This window comes from Sander lucioperca, chromosome 7 (genome assembly GCF_008315115.2).
Source record: "Sander lucioperca isolate FBNREF2018 chromosome 7, SLUC_FBN_1.2, whole genome shotgun sequence".
NCBI lineage: Eukaryota > Metazoa > Chordata > Actinopteri > Perciformes > Percidae > Sander > Sander lucioperca.
In genome coordinates, this window is record NC_050179.1 from 3,813,587 (window position 1) to 3,831,634 (window position 18,048).

General features: G+C 40.9%; 1 protein-coding gene across 1 annotated transcript in view; it reads right to left on the minus strand.

Annotated features, from left to right (window-relative positions):
* ldlrad3 (low density lipoprotein receptor class A domain containing 3) overlaps nucleotides 1-18,048 on the minus strand; it is a 77,672-nt gene that overhangs the window by 42,184 nt on the left and 17,440 nt on the right. Inside the window, exon 2 of the mRNA XM_031282914.2 lies at nucleotides 6,344-6,490. Within this exon, the coding sequence (XP_031138774.1) occupies nucleotides 6,344-6,490 (147 nt within the window). The remainder of the gene's footprint in view (nucleotides 1-6,343; nucleotides 6,491-18,048) is intronic.

Genomic DNA, 18,048 nt, shown 5'->3' on the forward strand with positions numbered 1-18,048 from the left:
GTGATGTCGGTACACAGAAAACAAAAAAAGCACCATTCATGTTGCTCCAGGCTTTGGCTGTGTTATGACTGCAGAAAGCAATAATGTGACAATATTCCAGTAATCAAATGACCTGAATTAATTTAGCGTCTAAATGTTGTGAAGAGCTAACAGGATCAATAAACAGTGCATCGGGTAATTAAAACTAACAAACGGTTATATCCCTAATTGTTATGAAGTATTAATAGGCTTTTAAAACTAACTTACTAAACATCAGCTTGGTTGTGTGGGCCTCTAATTGGCTGTCTATTCTGTGTGTCTCCCGGTGATAGAATAAAGCAGGCCAGGAGTCAGAGTCGCTACTGGCCTGTACAGTGCATTTCACATAATGTACAAACTAGGTGAAGTTGCAGCAAATTTTATTGCACAAGGAAAGTCTGCTTAGTGGCACAGATCCATAGACAGTATATAATGGACCAACAGATCCCGTTGCGCTGGACGGAGACCAGTGAAGGATATTAGCGGTGAGCGCTGAGCGTTACTGCGCAGCCTCCAACTGAGCTTGAAGATGTAGATGTGACATGAGCAACCTGTCTGAAAGTTGTAAGTTTTCTGGTAGCTGTGCCAAAAGAAATCTCAATCATTCTGAATCTTGCAGAGACGGAGAGCGTAGCTATAAGTAAGGAGATAACATGGGCACAGGCTAATTATTGCTAACTAAAATGCTAGTTAACATTAGTAATTAAACTTAAACAGCTAATGTAAGCAGACTGCCTGCGAGCTTCTCCTGTACTATACGGTAATTCGTCGAGTGGTTATGACACAATCGTTAGCCTATTTTTACAAAAACGTCTGCTATGGAGCCATAACGTGAGGTACAAGGTAATGGAGCCGTTTATTCATTGTTGTGTTTCTTTAGAAATAAACAATGGAAAAATAAAGTCTTTATAAGCTTCAGATGTAAAGTTATTCGCTGTCAAAGTGGCGCCAAAATGAATGGCAGTCAATGGGATGCTAACGGGGGGTGAGTGCTTGTTAGCATCAAAATGGCGCCATAGGAGCTACACGTTGTGAGGAGAAGCTTACCCCCTTGCACAGATCACAGGTTTAATATGTCATTTTTTGGTGATGTTCTCTTTATAACTAGTTTTGTTTAAAGTCTAACTATATAACTTTTGCTGAACAGCACCACTGTGGCCCCATGTGACAATTAAAGAATAATGGTCAAAGCTAAAATGTGTAGCTCAAGTAAAGAGGAGTCATCAAGTCAGCGAACTGACTCTGCAATGTCAGTTACGCAGCAGTAGTTATCTTAAGTGTGCTTACATTGGCTACCATTAGCTGATGATCATACCAGAACAAAAAAGGCTGTTGCAGTAAAAAGAAAAAAAAAACTGAATTGAGCAATTTTTCATTTTATGGCTTATGAATTCAGTTCTCATTTGAAGAGGAAGATGTTATTTCTTCTTTCAAAAGTTACACACTCTTGCTTTAAAGCCTGAATGGGTAAAATGACCCACCATTTCACAAGAAAAAGGGAATTATTAGAAAGAAGTCAGAAAAAAAAACAGATTTGTGTAGAAGAAAACCTTTTGAATCTCACCCATCCTATTTATCATTGTGTGAATCATCAGAGTCATCTTGTCTCGACCCCCAGGTTGGTAACCATCGCTCTTAAGAAAAAGGGGGCTCAACCAGCAACATCCTGTTTGTGACTGAAAACCCAAGATTACTCTATGTCATGTAATGTCATTTAGATATTGAGCAAGTAGCAAGAAATGCAAACTTCTTTTGCATGTTGAGCTGAATATAAGGAGATGAGCAGCCATTCTGGGAAGTTGATGTCCTCTGATCGTTGTTCATTAATACAGTAAGAGACACTGGCCCCGCTGATGGCCCTTGCAGTTAAAAGCAGAGTAAAAGTTGAACTTGTACAGCCGTTTGTAAGTGTAGAATTCTGAATACCTAAATTCCTCAACGCAGAGAGATCATGCCCTCAGCCTTCAGGACCACTACTTTACAGTCTTTTCTCTTTCTCTCCCTTCCAACTGCATGTCTGTCCCTCTGTCTTTGATTCCCCACTTCTTGCTTTATACATCATGTCCACTCACTCTTTCGGCCCCACTACACATTTCTCCTCTCTCCACTGCTCATGCCCTGCCCAGGCAAGTGCAAAGAGGCTAATCCTGGCTCTGAGGCCCAGTAAGCTCAGTCAGCTCTCCTCCTTCTCTCCTCTGTCAGTATCCATTTGGTCTAACACTCTCCCAGGCTGTCGTTATGGACACCAGAGAGCAGGGTGGTACTTTTGACCTCTTTGCATGAGGAATTAGTCAGCAGCCTGTCTCTGAATCATTTCTTTATGCCTGCCTACCTGCCAACACATACAACAACCTACAACAAGCCCAACCAAGTAGAGCATCTGCTCAAACATTTAAAAAAAAGTTTTAATCTAAAATCCAGTTGTGCGGTGCAAGATGAGGGTACACAAAAAATGGACTTGATTAAAACGATCTGTAGGGGGGGCCTGGCATCGCGCAGCAGGACAGTAATACAATAAGCTGCATCTTTAATGCAATAAGACTCAGGCTGGAGATATTGTGTCTCTTCTCTCAGCCCTGACTGTTATTTAAGAGCCAGCAAAAAGTATTTACATGACTCAAGTTGACCCTTATGCTAGAGGGGACTGGAAGAACAAACAAACAAGAGATGCGCAGGAAGGGAGAAGCCTGTCTTTTCTAGGTGAATAAACACTCCCTTGACCACTCGAGAGACAATTCCTGGCTTATGAGGCGTAGCAGACTGGGACACATCTACAGTAAGTAAATTAAAAAAAAAGGACAGAGGCAAACAAATGCAGACCAGCTTTGCATTATTCTATTCTGAACTTTCTCACCCACTGACAGCACTGCAATACAAATATAGTCAGGTCAACAAATAAGGCAGAAAGAAGATTATTTCTGCTGCTGAAAAATGAAAAGACAGTGTCATCGTAAGTTCACGTGTGGGTGGGTGGTTGGGTCTTGCGAATGTGCAAGTGAGTGTGCTTTGCAGAACTGTGTTCAAGTTTTACAAATGTCATACAGATTCAAAAGAAAATTGATCCGTCCATGTTTCACCAAGTAATTCGCAAGTCCAAATTGATTTGTTCTCCTTTGTGTTTCCCCGTTAGCTACATGGTTTCCAAAAAACAAAATTCTCATTAATTAGACACCAGGGAGATGTCACCACATACAGTATGACCTTTACCTCAGGCTCTGCGTTAGTATTCCTTGGATCATCAGAGACACCCACATCAGCACAATCTGCTGGCTAAACAGCGTGGGCTTACAGGGGATCTACTCTCCAACTACAGCTGTCTTCTGGTGCAAATGTATGTGGTAAAAATAGGTTTTATAGGTTCACACACACATAATGTTATTGTTAATATATATATAAAATATGTGTTTAATGATCTGGTCTCATCCCTGGTCACTTAAAATGGACACATTAGGGGGAAAAAAAACCTCCTGACAGAGGCCACCTGCTCATATTACAGATGGGAGGACATTTTATATCATGTGGTGGTCAACACTGCTCTGTCTCCATGGTAATGACAGTGGCCAGACATCATCAAATGTAACACTGTGTGATTTCCTACTTGGTTATATAAAGGTAGAATAAAAGTCAGTGTGATAGCAACATTTCACCAAATAAATGTCTTTTTTACTGGAGGAGTCTGCATTAAAACACACTTCATTCATGTAGCTCAATGACAGAGGGAGAATAAGTCAACAAACTTCTTTCAAAAGTCTTTCAAGTTAGTAAGTTTACCATCTCCCTCTGTTAAATATACTATATATATATATATATATATATATATATATATATATATATATATATATATATATATATGTATACATAACCGAGTGTGTGTGTGTGTGTGTGTGTGTGTGTGTGTGTGTGTGTGTGTATGTGTGTGTGTGTGTGTGTGTGTGTGTGTGTGTTTTTATAGAGGGTGTCTAATTATGATTCTACTTGCAGAGAATAAAGTACTGCAGTCTCAAAGCTTCCAGGCATTGTGTTCTCCTCAGATAATAGACAAACAGACAGAACTCCTGCTGTAGCCACCATAATGAGTCCTCCTCTCTATCGTCTCTTCTTCCCTAGTCTCGCATTGCCAGACCTTTAGGCTCTGACGCACCAACCCGACGGCCGACCGTCAGCAGAAAAGGCAGTCGGACTAAATGCCTCCCCGAGTTGGTCAAGAAAGTACCTTGGAACACCGAAGCGACGCCGACTTGAGCGTACGTTCTGCGTGTGCGCGAGACGTAATACGTCTCCATAACAGCAGGCGGCGCTAATCTGTATTGTCGCCCAAAAAATTAAAACCGGCAGCTGATTGGACGAACGCGTCACGTGGGTCTAGCTTTTCCCGAATTTCAAAACCGACCTTAATAGGCGGCACGTTCGAAATACAATCTCGTATTTTACGAAGATAGTTCACCGAAACGTGTATCTGAAAACAGAAATAGTTCATTTCAGATCGACAAAGGTCAGTTTAAAAGATTTTCGTCAGATTTTGAGAGGCGGTTAGCACTCCACCAATCAGATTGGTTATTGAGTCTGACTGCCCACTGAATGCCGACGGCTCCTCCGACTAACGACGGCACGGAACACACCGAACAGACTCGAGTCATCTGTCCGACGGCCGATAATCGGGTTGGTGTATCAGCGCCTTTAAAGGAATCGTCGTCGATACAGACTACTCCTTCCCTGACTCCCTTGTCTCCCCCTCCCTGCGCCTGTCTGCCTGTCCCTGCAGAGCCCCTAACGAACCCAGAGGTCTGTCTGGGAATTTTTGTTAAAGCAGTCACCGGAGATATCGACTGACAACTAGCCATCTATTTGAGGATAATAAGGCCTACTTATGCCAGAGCAGATAATGTAGATGTCGACAACAAACACAAATAGTGCTCCGACAACCAGAGAGGCAGGCTGAGTGTAATGCTTTATGATAACTTTTTTTTTTAATCTTTGGCTGGTATAGCATGTAGTGTCAGCAACAGACAAAGAAGTCTTGCTTGTCTGTAGGTTCAAAGTGAATGTACTCGAGGTTAATGTGAGTGTAACAAAGTGACACACAGACTGAGTGATTAAATAAAACAGGAGCACTTAATGATTGTAGTTCTGAAGCAATTAGTCTCAATGCACCGGAATATTCTTTTTCCAGGTCTGACACTTGCTGACAGTTTAAGGCCATTGAGTGAGGAGAATCTGGGGCACAGAACCCATCCATCTAAGTAGTGTAAGACTTTCTTAAAGTCACAGGGATGTCAGTAGTAAAGGTTTACTAAAGAACACAGTCTGGGACATCTCTTGAAATTGTCCTATGTATATATAACTTAAGATGGCAGAGGCATTACAAACTAAGAAGATTGATGACTGCAAAGTTTGGCTATGTGGGCTGTGTGTGTGTGTGTGTGTGTGTGTGTGTGTGTGTGTGTGTGTGTGTGTGTGTGTGCTGGCATGCCATGGGACACAACTTTGTCAAGAGTAGTCTGCCTGTTCTCCGAGCTGCCAACAAGAGAGAACAGTGAGAGAAGTGACTGCTGGAGGAGGAGAGGAGGAGAAAGAAGAAAATGAGAGACAAACCATTAGGGATTTTTTTTGGTAGGGAATTACCTGGGTTAAACAAATAAAAAAATCTCTGCAAAAGGAGGGTTATGCTTTTCTAATTGGAAACAAGCCTCTGTGAAGCAAATTCCAAGCCAAAAGCCAAAAATCATCAGATGAGATAGACGCAGAGAGGAGTGAAAACGTGAGTGTGAGACAGTTAAGAGAGATTACATGGGGAGATGGGGGTTTTCCATTCAGTGTGGTGGGGCCTCAAAGTCAATCTTCATCAACAATAACATATTTGTGTGAAGCTGTGGCTGAGACGGGAGGGGGAAGGGGAGGAGCAGCAGACCAGATAGATCAAAGCCAACTAAAAGTGAGGATCAAACTGAACTATTACTGGAGCCTTACAGTAGAATTATGCATGCGCTACTATTCCACAAGTAATCGGCCTTTGCTTTGATGGTATTTAGTTTTGCCCTGGTGCTAAACTGGGGCCGTGGGTCTGGCAGGGAGGAGGAGGAGTAAACGCTGTGGGGTAGAGGATAGGATTGAGGGAAGAAGTTAATTTAAGTTGGCGGAGAATTAGGTTTAAATGGCCCTTATGGCTCTATGGGTAGGGATGGGAGAATGTTGGATAGCGAGAGGAGTTCAGGAGTTGAGAAGACATAACGTGACTTTAAATAGGCTATATGGCTTCATTGCTTTAAGGCACAGCTAAAGGCTCGGGGGGAAAAAGATTTGATAATGGAGTCTGAACTGGACTTACGACAGCCTTTCTCGTCGCTCTTGTCAAAGCAGTCGGGCAATCCGTCGCACTGCCACCCACCTGGGACACACTTCCCATCCCCACACATAAAGATTCCAGGGATGTTGCACTCTGTGGTGAAGTTATTCCCCGGGAGCAGCTGGCTCTCTGATTGATAAACAGATAGAATGACAAAGGGAGAAAAAGAGAGAGGAGAACAAGAAAGAGAACAGACAATTACAAATTTAAATCCATAAAGAATTTAAACAGGCAGAGGGATATTGCATTTCAGAGCTATTCATTAACAGTCAAAATAAAAGACCGTTAGTGTCTCCATTCTCTAAAGATAGAAAAATAATAAAGGCAGTGCCTCTCTTTAAAAAGCTATATCAATGTACGGGCAAATAAACAGAGGACGATCTCATGAATACAAAAGCAGAGGAGGTCATTCAGTGTTAACAGCATTGTGGGTGTAAGCATCACGTTCAGAGCTGGGCAGTATCATAATCAGGCAGATAAGGAAACGAACACCAAAGAACACTCACATACAAACAAAGCACATATTTATGTCTTGGACACAGATGCACAGATACGCACACACAGTCCAGAAATAACCGCATTCAGGAAAAACCATGTGCCCTGAGCTCATTCGGGGCACTGCTAGTTGACACAGTGCAGCTGTGGTATAATGGGCTGGAATGTGAAACATGGCCTTTTGGCTGAGGTTTGACACTATGTGGTGAACAGTTTAGCTCGTAAACAAAACTATAGGGCGGTAATGAGGAAGAGTTCAGGACAGACCGGGAAAAACTTTCATGCTGCAGTGCTGAAACTAGGTTCTGCTGGTATGGGCCACTTCATTACACTGAGAGAGCAGAACGCAGGCGGTGTACCTGCTGCCAGGAGGTATGGACCTTTAAGCCTTAAGTGACGGTGTTGTTAACCAGTAAAGTGACTGATTGGGTCACACTATATATCTCTCTTTCTTACACGACTCCAATTGGGAAGAGCAGTGCTGTGAAAACGATACTAGGGTGCTCAACTGAACAGTTAACTGACCATTTAACATATATATATATATATATATATATATATATATATATACATACACATGTCATATTTCATAAAGATGCAAAGAGATTAAATATATCCTACTATAATGCTGTTTCGAGAAAATATGCTGCTTCTGTTCTTCCAATATTTTAAAATATAAAAAATATGTTAAAAAATATTTTATATTCATTACTGAGGGATCCATTGTACTACGGTACAAATAGGAAGCTTTGACCTTTGAGTGTTTCTGAATTCATAACTAGAGCTCACAGGTTCACAATTTAGTTAATATCCACATAGTAGATGTAGCCAGTTCCCAGAGTACAGCTGAGTAACTGACACACAGGAATCATGTTCTTACATCATCCCTCTCCTGCTGCCCTTTTACTGCAGCAGGTTGTGGAAACCATGTGTAGATCCTCTTTTAAATGAGACAGCACAACCCTTCTGATCCTCTGTGGGGATGATGCAAACCCTTCTTTTGTCTCTTGCAATATGGAGAAGGGGAAGTGAGGGATAAGGAGAAAATGCTCTTATAGTTTCTGAGGACTGGAAAACATTCTAATAATAATTTCTCATTGGTGGGAGTACCCATCAAACTTAACTGTTGAGGAATACATACAATTAAAAATCATTAAACAAATTAGTGATTACTACCTTCACAAAACTAAAACAAACGGTTTGTGCCGGCTTAGTTTTACATGTAGTGTTGTATAATAATTATAAGGTGTTGCAGAGAATATTTCTTGTAGACAGCGATTTATAGTGAGCCTCTTAGATATAAACAGCCATCCAAATGTCAATTTGTTTGTTATCTATCTGAGAAAACACCACCATCTTCACACAATCTCCCCTGGCTCGTCCCCTCCTGTCCGTGTTTGTCCGGCTCTTCTATTAACAAAGGGACCAACACAGAGATGAACACTTTGGAGAGAAATAGAGGGAGAGGAACAACGACAGTAACAAAGACAAGTTCAGGTCACACATAAAAGGTAAATAGTGCAAATCCAAAACTACACTCTTGTTTACCAGCTCTATCTGATTTGTTCTTCATAATATATATACTTGTCTCACTTTGTATGCTATAGATTTCTTAGCAGCCAGCAGCCTTCATGAGGGTTTACAGACGGACAAACTTACACAGAGATACGTGTGATTAACGCCACTTAAAGTCCACATAACAACTAAACACAATACTATAAATGTCCATTCATACCAAACAGAGAACAAGCGTAGGAGGGAGCCAGGTAAAGTGACTTCAACAAGCTGGCAGGTCGAGAGGCATCAGGTTAATTGGAGAGTTGCTTTGAGAGCATGAGAGAGAACGAGAGAGAGCACAGTGAGAGGACTGAATGTGTTGTGTGTTTGGCCCAAAAGAGTGAATAAAAAAGGATGAGAAACAGCCCATCTTTTCCCATGAGTCTCTGACACTGCAAATAGCAAACCTTTGCAGCACTTCTTGCATCCAGGTTGTCAGTTCCTCTTTTAGCACACACATCCTATAGATATACCCGTCATCGATAGAGTGCAGCGGTTTAACGTTAAGGTAGCAAACATGCCCACCTCATTACCAAAGTATGTGTCGCTACACAGTCCTACACAGACTGCTCTATGAGCTTGTTAAGAGAATAATAACGCTGTTGTTCACTGTGGGTACTGCAAAACTCCTAAGGTCACCTGGAGAACTTTAATGGACATGACGCTGTCCATGAACAGTGGCTCACTCATTCATCTTATATGCTTTTAACCATTATGTTGTGGATATTTTCTGCACAGCTGCACAACCCCGCTGTGTGCAACTGTTGTCACACAGTGGGTGTGTGAGGGAGAAGTGGAGGAGATAAGGCAGGGATGACGCTGGACGTCTGTGTATCTTGCTGGGGAAGTGTAGACCAATTACTCAGGGTAAATATTGACTATACTATCCTTGCCTCTGCACACCTATTCTCAGCCTCTCACCCTTTCCCACCCTCCACAATGCCTGTGTCCACTAAGGCCCCATTTAGACGGTTAAACCATAGAGTGTAGAATCTTTCCGGCATCAGATGGATACTTTTTTAATTAGCATTTCTATTTGCGCTACTTCCAAGAAGTTTCTCCAGTTCACCCAGGGTGAAATTGTCCCTCTCCATCTTTTTGCACAGCTGCTGTTGCTGGTACTGTATATAGAGTTCACCTCTCTTACCTCAATTATAATTTGAATCAAAAATGAACTCCCAGCATAAACACGTGTCTAATTTCCCAGTGGTTCTGAAAAATAATGAAATTACATTTGGAATATTTTTTGGGCAACATTTTCTAAAGGCAAAATCATGCCTAATGCAATCTTTCCTTGTTTTATGTTGAATCATAAGTGCATGCAATATGAGCATGACTGCTGTGCTATGTTGATTATATTCAGAACATGGGGGCACTAATGAAAGAAAACATCTCTCATATTTACATACAATTAAAATATGTTTTTAAGACCCATAAAAATGATAATAAAAAAGAATCTGTACGCTATGGTTTTCCCCCAAAACGTTCAAGTACCTTGTTCAAAATTCTAAAAATGACATCTAATCCTTCTCCCTCAGAAATCCAGATCTATGAATATGCAAATATGTCTTGTTTCGAAAGTGTAATTGCAAAACACATTTCTCCTCCTTCACTAGAAAGTGCATTCTCTGTCTTTGTGCACTCCACAATTTTTCGCATCACACTACTATAACTTGCATATTGGACCATACTATTTATGTTTTGACAAAATCCTGCTTGTGTGTTATTAGATTTAAGGTGAGCACAGCGAAACCTTCCTCCCTCAGCAGAATGTAAAAAACAGCCTTCTAGTGTCAAACTCTGCACAAACATTCTGCACAGTAAAGGTCAAACATCCACGAGAAGTAATACAAAGCAAAGGGGATTTGTTTGTGCATGCACACGTGGGTGGTACAACACATTCTCACTCCCAGCGCATCAAAAAAATGACGCTTGGTCAGGTGCCTTTGTCGTTACTGACGCAAAAAGTCTCCTTTAGTGTCTAGCCCTTCAGCGTCATATTTAGACGCGCTTGGTCAGGATGTACGTTTAACTGACATGCGGCACAAGAACAAGACAGTTAGGTTTAGGAAAAGATCGTAGGTGGGGTTACAAAAACAAACTACGTCATCTTACAGCGCCGCGGTCGAGCTGCTGCTATGCCCGGTACTTTCCATACAGACTTTAAAGAGCGATTTCTGCGTCGGTATCTGATGCTGAGAGCCACTGATGTGATGTGATCAAGTGTCAGTATTTCACGTGTTGGGAGTGAGAACAGGTTGAGTGGTACACTTGTACGCTTCTAGTTTCAAGCTATTCTGCTTACAGAAACTGTAAGGAAGCGTAGTATATGTGCCTGCAAAGGCAAGTAAGAAGAAGACTGCAAGCTAGCAAACATAGATGTAAACAATCCAATCCAAAAAAAATTGCTAAATGTTTTGAGGAAGCTGTTCATTACATTTGTCAGGTGAGTAACAAAAAATAAATTGTTTATCAAAACAGGCATTTCTGGGTTAAAGCGAGGAATATATTCTAACTCATCCAACGCTAAAATAAAATCATAAAATTAAAATTTTAGGGACAAGTCTGTTTCTTGATGTTTAAGTATCTCCTGAGTATATGATTTTTATTTCAAAAGGTGATTACTTTTTTGTAAAAGTGGAATTGGAAAGATCTGTGTAATTCAATTCAAGAGTTATCTCAAGACACTTTACAGATAGAGTAGGTCTAGACCACACTCTATAACATACAAAGACCCAACAATTCCAGTAATTCCCCCAAGAGCAAGCATTTAGTGCGACAGTGGCGAGGAAGAACTCCCTTTTAGGGAGATAGGGAGAAACCTTGGACAGACCCAGGCTCTTGGTAGGCGGTGTCTGACGGTGCCGGTTGGGGTTGTGATGAACAGTGGCAATAACAGTCACAATAAAGATAATGGAATAGTGACTAGAAATAGTTGTAGTAGGTCATGGCATAGCAGGGCACTGCAGGGCGTTACAGGACGTAGCAGTGCACAGCAGAGCATAGCAGGACGTAGCAGGACGTAGCAGGACGTAGCAGGACGTAGCAGGACATAGCAGGATGTAGCAGGACACCGCAGGGCACCGCAGAGCGTAGTGTAGCCACAATCTCTTAGAAGGGCTGTCAGTAATTCAATATCTTTGACCACTGTTGCCCATTTGAACATGCAAAAATCAAGTCAATGATTGAATGGCAAGCTTCCAACTGTTATTCCATGATTTTCCATGGGTACACTTCATACATGATGATTCTGGAAATGGCAGCCTGGGGACTTCAGTACACCCTAAGCAATTTTCTGAATATGAAAACACTGGGATGTGCAAGGCAGCATATGGTCCAGCCACCCACATGAATATTTTCATACCAAATATCAGCATATTTGTAATTTGTTAATGAAATCTATATTACTCTTGAAAATTGTATACATTTTAGAGCATACAGATGGCTTCTTGTATAAGTCCCTTCTGGGTATGTCTGGATGTAACTGCTGCTACAATACTCAACAGGAAGACAGAGAAAAGTACTGCGTGGTGGGAGGGGAGAACAAAAAAAGATGCCATGAGGAGTTAATACAACAGTAAGGAAAACATGTAAAAATTGAAACCTCACTAAGGAAAAGGAAAGATGAGTAGATGAAGGGCAACACATGGGAGGGGAGGGAAGATGAAGATACAGCTGGACAAGGAGTCACATGGAACAAGTACTGTATGGAAGAAAAAGGTAGAGGAGTAAAAAAGAAACAGAGAGTTGGACAGTAACAACATTTTCTACTCTGATTCCTAGTAATAGCTGCCCTAAGCAAGTTCTATTCCCTCTGCTCTGCGCATGAAAGGTCAGTGATATAAACCCATATGTGGGCTGACTATTGGCTTGGCTGTTACTGCTTTAACCCCGTCTTCCTCAGCAGGCTTAGATATCTGACCTGCATTGATCAGACCTGGGTGAAAGGTTGAGCCTCGGATTGAAACAGCACCAGAAAATTGATTGAGCAGCTTTTGTCCTACTGTACGTTTTAAGCTCCAGGAGAAGTGTCACAATAACGTGTTCATAGATGGCTGATGTTCTCCAAAGGAAGGTTTCTGTCCTCAGAAATAATCCCACTTCCGCATCACCATTGCCACCATTTAACCTAGGCGTTTTGTCCTAAATAATACACCATATTGCGTAAAATAGTCTCAAAATAGCAAGTCAAGTCCATATTACAGCCTGATAATGCCAATACCAACATGGACGGCACGGTCTGCTTGTGTTGGAGGATAAGGGAGGAGTGAATCGATATGGCCCAGCTTTGAACAAAAACTAGCTTTTCAGGTTCAAGGATAGAAACGTATTACACACCACTCTTCATGGTCTTGGCATACAAGCAGGCTCTGAGGCGCAGTGGGGGGTGGAGGTGATTTGGCTCTTCCATTATGTGTGTGTGTGTGTGTGTGTGTGTGTGTGTGTGTGTGTGTGTGCGTGACAGAGAGATAGAAAGATAGAGCATCCCAGAGAGGAAAATATTCTCCACCCTGTTCCTTCAGCTCACTGAAGCATCCAGTGTAAATAAAGCAAATAAGTGTACCTGGTCTGCATCAGTTAAAGACAGACAGACACACAGGCAGGGCAGCATAAGCACAGAGCAACACGGCACGCAAGGCATAAATGGGGAGAGATGGAGTTATGCATGAAAAAAGACAGTAAAACCTGAATAATACTAGCCACATTTAGACCATGTGCCTTTTTCAGCCTCTAACAGCCACGTAGAAAGTGAAACTATGTTCTGTAATTCTGTGTGTTAGAGGGGAAGGGGCCACAGGCTCCATCACCTGCTACGTAATTACTTTATTTGTAGTGTCAACTCTGCACAGTTATGGAAACTGTGTGGAGTTTTCTCCAATTTCCTGCCATCAAAATGATAACCTACTGCAATGGAATCTAGCCTCAAGCTAAAATAATTATTTACAATAGGGCCCTTTATAATTTTAGACAAATGTGTAGCACACTCCAAAAAAAAAGACTTCCCCACCAGAGAAACATAGTCAGGGGTTGATGTGAGTCAGCCTTTGTTGTTCCAGAGTAGAGGATTGTTAGAGGCCGAGACAGCGGACGTCTTCCCTGCTCCATATTCTTCTGATACACGTCTGGCATCAACATGCCAACACAACACAAGCCCTAACCACAACTTCATTCTTAAAGCATTCTTGTACATTTTAATTCAATTTTTTAAGTATTTTTTAATTTTCACATTTATTTCACACGTGTACACTTTTCATTGTTTTGACCATCCATTCTACAGGCCAGTGTCACTGACACAGCTAAGGACAAAGCAGCACTTGTCCCAACAAGGCGACCAACACACGTAATCCTACTACCAGACAGGTTTAAACAAATCCCAGATTTACCTTGTTGTATAAACCACATATCTGGAGGTGAAAACAAAAAAGCACATGCACTTGTAACAACTCTAACTTTCACCTTCATTTTCACTTCCAAATGAAGTACTTTATATAATATTGTTGAACTGTTGACTTGTTTAAAACCATCACTGCACAAGAGCTCAGTAATAAAATTGGTTGTGAACAGCAGGGATGATGGCCTACACTGTGAAGACCACCATTTTGTCCACCATTGGTCATCCTACCAATCCAAAAGTAACGAGACCCTTTGCCTCTGCTACACTAGGTACCTTTATCAGCAGTGACAGCTGTGAGCATAACGTTTGTTATGTAATCCTGATCAGCATTATCTTAAAAGTGAGAAAATGAGAATGTGATACTGTTCCAAGGCAGCATGGTCTGTCATTTTTTAAGCACGTCGTACCTGCAGGCTTTTTTAGGGGATCAGAAATAAAGACATATCGATCTATCATCTGGTTATCATCCCTTGTGTTTACTAAGGAAGTAAAGAGATGTCAGTCAGTTAGACAAACAGCTTAAGTTAATTGTGTTCTTAATTTCTAGAATTTCAGTTATGAAAATCAGTTATGATTCAATCAGCAGGTCACAGAGCGAAAACTAACAACAACCATTAGATATCTAAAACTTAATGACTGAAGACAAATGAGCCCATGAAGTGCTCGGTTCTATCTTACAACATGGTCTATCTCAGACTTTCAAAATCAGCTTTAATGCATGGATTACTGTTATCTATGCTATGTAATCAACTCAATGCACTGTGTGCAGCTATATCCAGTGAGTATACAGAAAGATAGACTTAGGCATGACAATTTTGATAGGCTTACATAATACAATATGGGTGTGCAATAGGTGGGTTGATGCAATAAGAGTGCAACAGTGCCAGTGAAGAAAACTAACAACAATTATGTTTTATTAATTATCCTTAATTTTTCTTGCAGTTTGGAATACCCAATTCCATATGCACTGCCGTACTTGTCCCCGCTGACCATACTGTTGGTCTGGAGAGGGCTGCAGACACACCTGTGACACATCCATGAAACATGGTGGTGTGGCCGCTTATTTAAACCTCCAATGCACTGATACAGTGTATGGAAATGAAAACTGTACTGTTCCTGTACTGTACTCTCTCTCTCTCTCTCTCTCTCTCTCTCTCTCTCTCCCTCTCTCTCAGTTTTTGTCCCTGTTGAGTGTTCACTGAACTCTAAACTAAGCAGGGGCACACTGTAGGTATAGACAGATAGGTAATGGTTTGTGTGTGTGTGTGTGTGTGTGTGTGTGTGTGTGTGTGTGTGTGTGTGTGTGTGTGTGTGTGTAACCCGTACTTCATAGGTGGACCTGATTATGTTTATTTGTACAGTATCAGTATATAGTGGTTTAATTATTATTTTCTCTTCTGTTTGACACAGAAGTAGAGTTTCACGTAAAATGAAAATGTCTGTTACATTCATACATTTTTCATATATTTTTACATATTATTTCTATCGGGGTACCATGCATATACATGACCACCAGAGAGATGCAGAGGAGGAGGCATACTGAGCAAGAAAGTTAAACAAAAGCAGCTGCTAAAAAGAACCAAATAATGTTTTAAGAATCATCTTCCTTTACAGCAGCAAGATGTAGCAATATAGTGCTTTTCCCCAGTTCACTTGACACTTAAAATATTGATATCACAAAACGGGACAGCTGGAAAAACTGACGTTAATAAAAAAAACTTCATCTTTGAAGTCTTGTTACACATGTTTACATGTATTAAAAGGACTATGGAGGGGATCTTAACCAATTAGATAAGTTGGTCTCTTCTTAGGGCTGGAGAAAATCAAATATCATATTTCTTACCAAATACCTTAATATTGTATTGATATTGCGAAGATATTGTAGGTTTGACCATTGGTGCTTTCGCAAAATCTTTTACAATGAGATTTTTGACAATAATCATAGTAATGTACTTTTTTGCACTATCCCTTGCTGCTGTAACATTGTGAATGTCTCCGTTGTGGGATTAATAAAGGATTTTGAATCTTTGAATGTTGAATGGCTAAGTGGGTAAACAATCTGGTAAGTTAAGAGAACTACATTCTTTACTATAGTTACTGCAATGCATCCTACCCAGAAAAAGACAACACTTACAAAATAACGATATCCAAAATGAAAGACAATATCTAGTCTCATTATATCACCGTTTTGATATTATATCGATATATTGCCCCGCCATATCCCTTCTCCATGTCTAGTCCAAGTTTGAAACCATTACAAAAGGAAAGAAAATGAGACTTGAGCTGACTTCACCACCCTGGGAAAAGGAATTAGAGTCCAAGGACATCCACCCACTGTCAGACCAAATCTGAAAAGTCTTTGGCAGCAACCTCACAAGGAGATAGTGGTTAATTGTCAACAGGATCGGCCACAGGACTGGTCAGCTCTCACAGGTGGGGCCCAATCCCCCTGTGTGCATCTGGAGAGGAACAAACAATGGACCACAAGCTAGCTAGGCTAAAGCAGGATTAGTAACCATCCATGCAGCTCGATAAAGAGGCAATTGTTTGTCTTCTGGACTTAGCATTTGCTGTTTAAGGAAATAAGGACACTGGCTCTCAAGGCAGAAAGTCAGAATAAATTCCTCGAGGAAGGTCAGAATAAAACCCTAGTGATGTGCGAAACATTCTCTTCTATAGCATCTCACTATAGTTTGTTTGTATTGTAATCAAAATATGCAGAAGGCAATACAAGTAATGTTACATAAACTCACAACATATTGCAACCAACAAGCATGAAGTTTTATAAAATGTTCCTTTGTATGCAACATAAATAGCACCCCATGTACAGTATGTTAACTATGAAATACAAAGGACTAAGAACTAAAAAGGACAAAACGTGTGTGAGTTTTGGCAACAGTTCCATTGCTTTGATGGCCTAAAAAAATGCCACTGGCTTTTCGTTCTTGATGTTATGATTTTCAGAAAACAAGGATAATGTGGCAACATCCCAACATAAACATTATCTCAGAGGGAACGTTATACAGAAGTCATTTTAGTTTTGTTGCACTGGATCTACTCTTTTTGACTCTCATCAAACACAGTGCTGTTTACAGTCAACGTGCCTGAATACATGGAAGTTTTCTAACCTCCTATGGCTTATGGCATTATCACAGACATTGAGGGATAACCATGATTTCAGACAGTATTACTCAGAAAACAAACAGCCTTTATTTCATCAAAACCCCCCTTGTAACTAATCCGAACACACACACACACACACACACACACACACACACACACACACACACACACACACACACACACACACACACACACACACACACACACACACACACACACACACGCCCTCCACACAGAGTTAAGCAGGCTGCACCAGATGGGTTTGCCTGAAGATAGTTTGCTTACAGTGCAGCATGAGGCTTCTGTTGTCTGCATAGAAATGCAAACCAACAAAGTATTTTCAAGTAGAATATGAATTTCATAATGTAGTACAGTGGCTGTTTCCTTCTTGCTTTAGCTACCATTTCATTTTTGCCTACAGCCATGCAGTCAGTGCTCAGTTCTTTACTTCCCCAGCGAGACAGTGACCTCTTGCCCTGCCAGAATTAAGTGTTTTCCAGCATTTGCGAGGTTCAGAAGAAAAGCCTTGGTAACAATATAAATTATGCATAAAATGTCTGTTAAATCAAAGATGTTTCCAATGGGATGTGGCCACCCAGCGACTAGCAGGCATCTGGAAGGGAGGGGCACTGACAAACCCTCTTAAAAGTCTCAGCCTTGTTAAAAAGGCAGCACTGTTGATAGTGTATCTGGGGGCAGTAATAGTACCGGAGCCAGACGGAGAGAAACGGTGTAGAGAGAGAGAGAGAAGGGGGTACCAACTTGAAGAGACAAAATGTCAGAGAGAGAAACCGTGACTTTGAACACGATTTATAGATGTGTATTCACACACAATAGAAACATATCTAATAAAGCAAAGTAAATGACTCCGATAATCTGTACACATACAAAAAGCAATTTCTATCCAAACTTAAAACATTTATAACATATTATACTATTATTAAGCCATAATGGAATTATAATTTGGAAAGTGCCAATATCAACTACATCTGTATGTTTAGATTGAATGTTTACTACATTTAAAACTTAAATTAAATTGCAGTGAATAATGGATTTTAAAAATGTCCCAATTAAGCATGCACGCATACTACACTCTAAGGTAAAGGTTGTGGCAAAG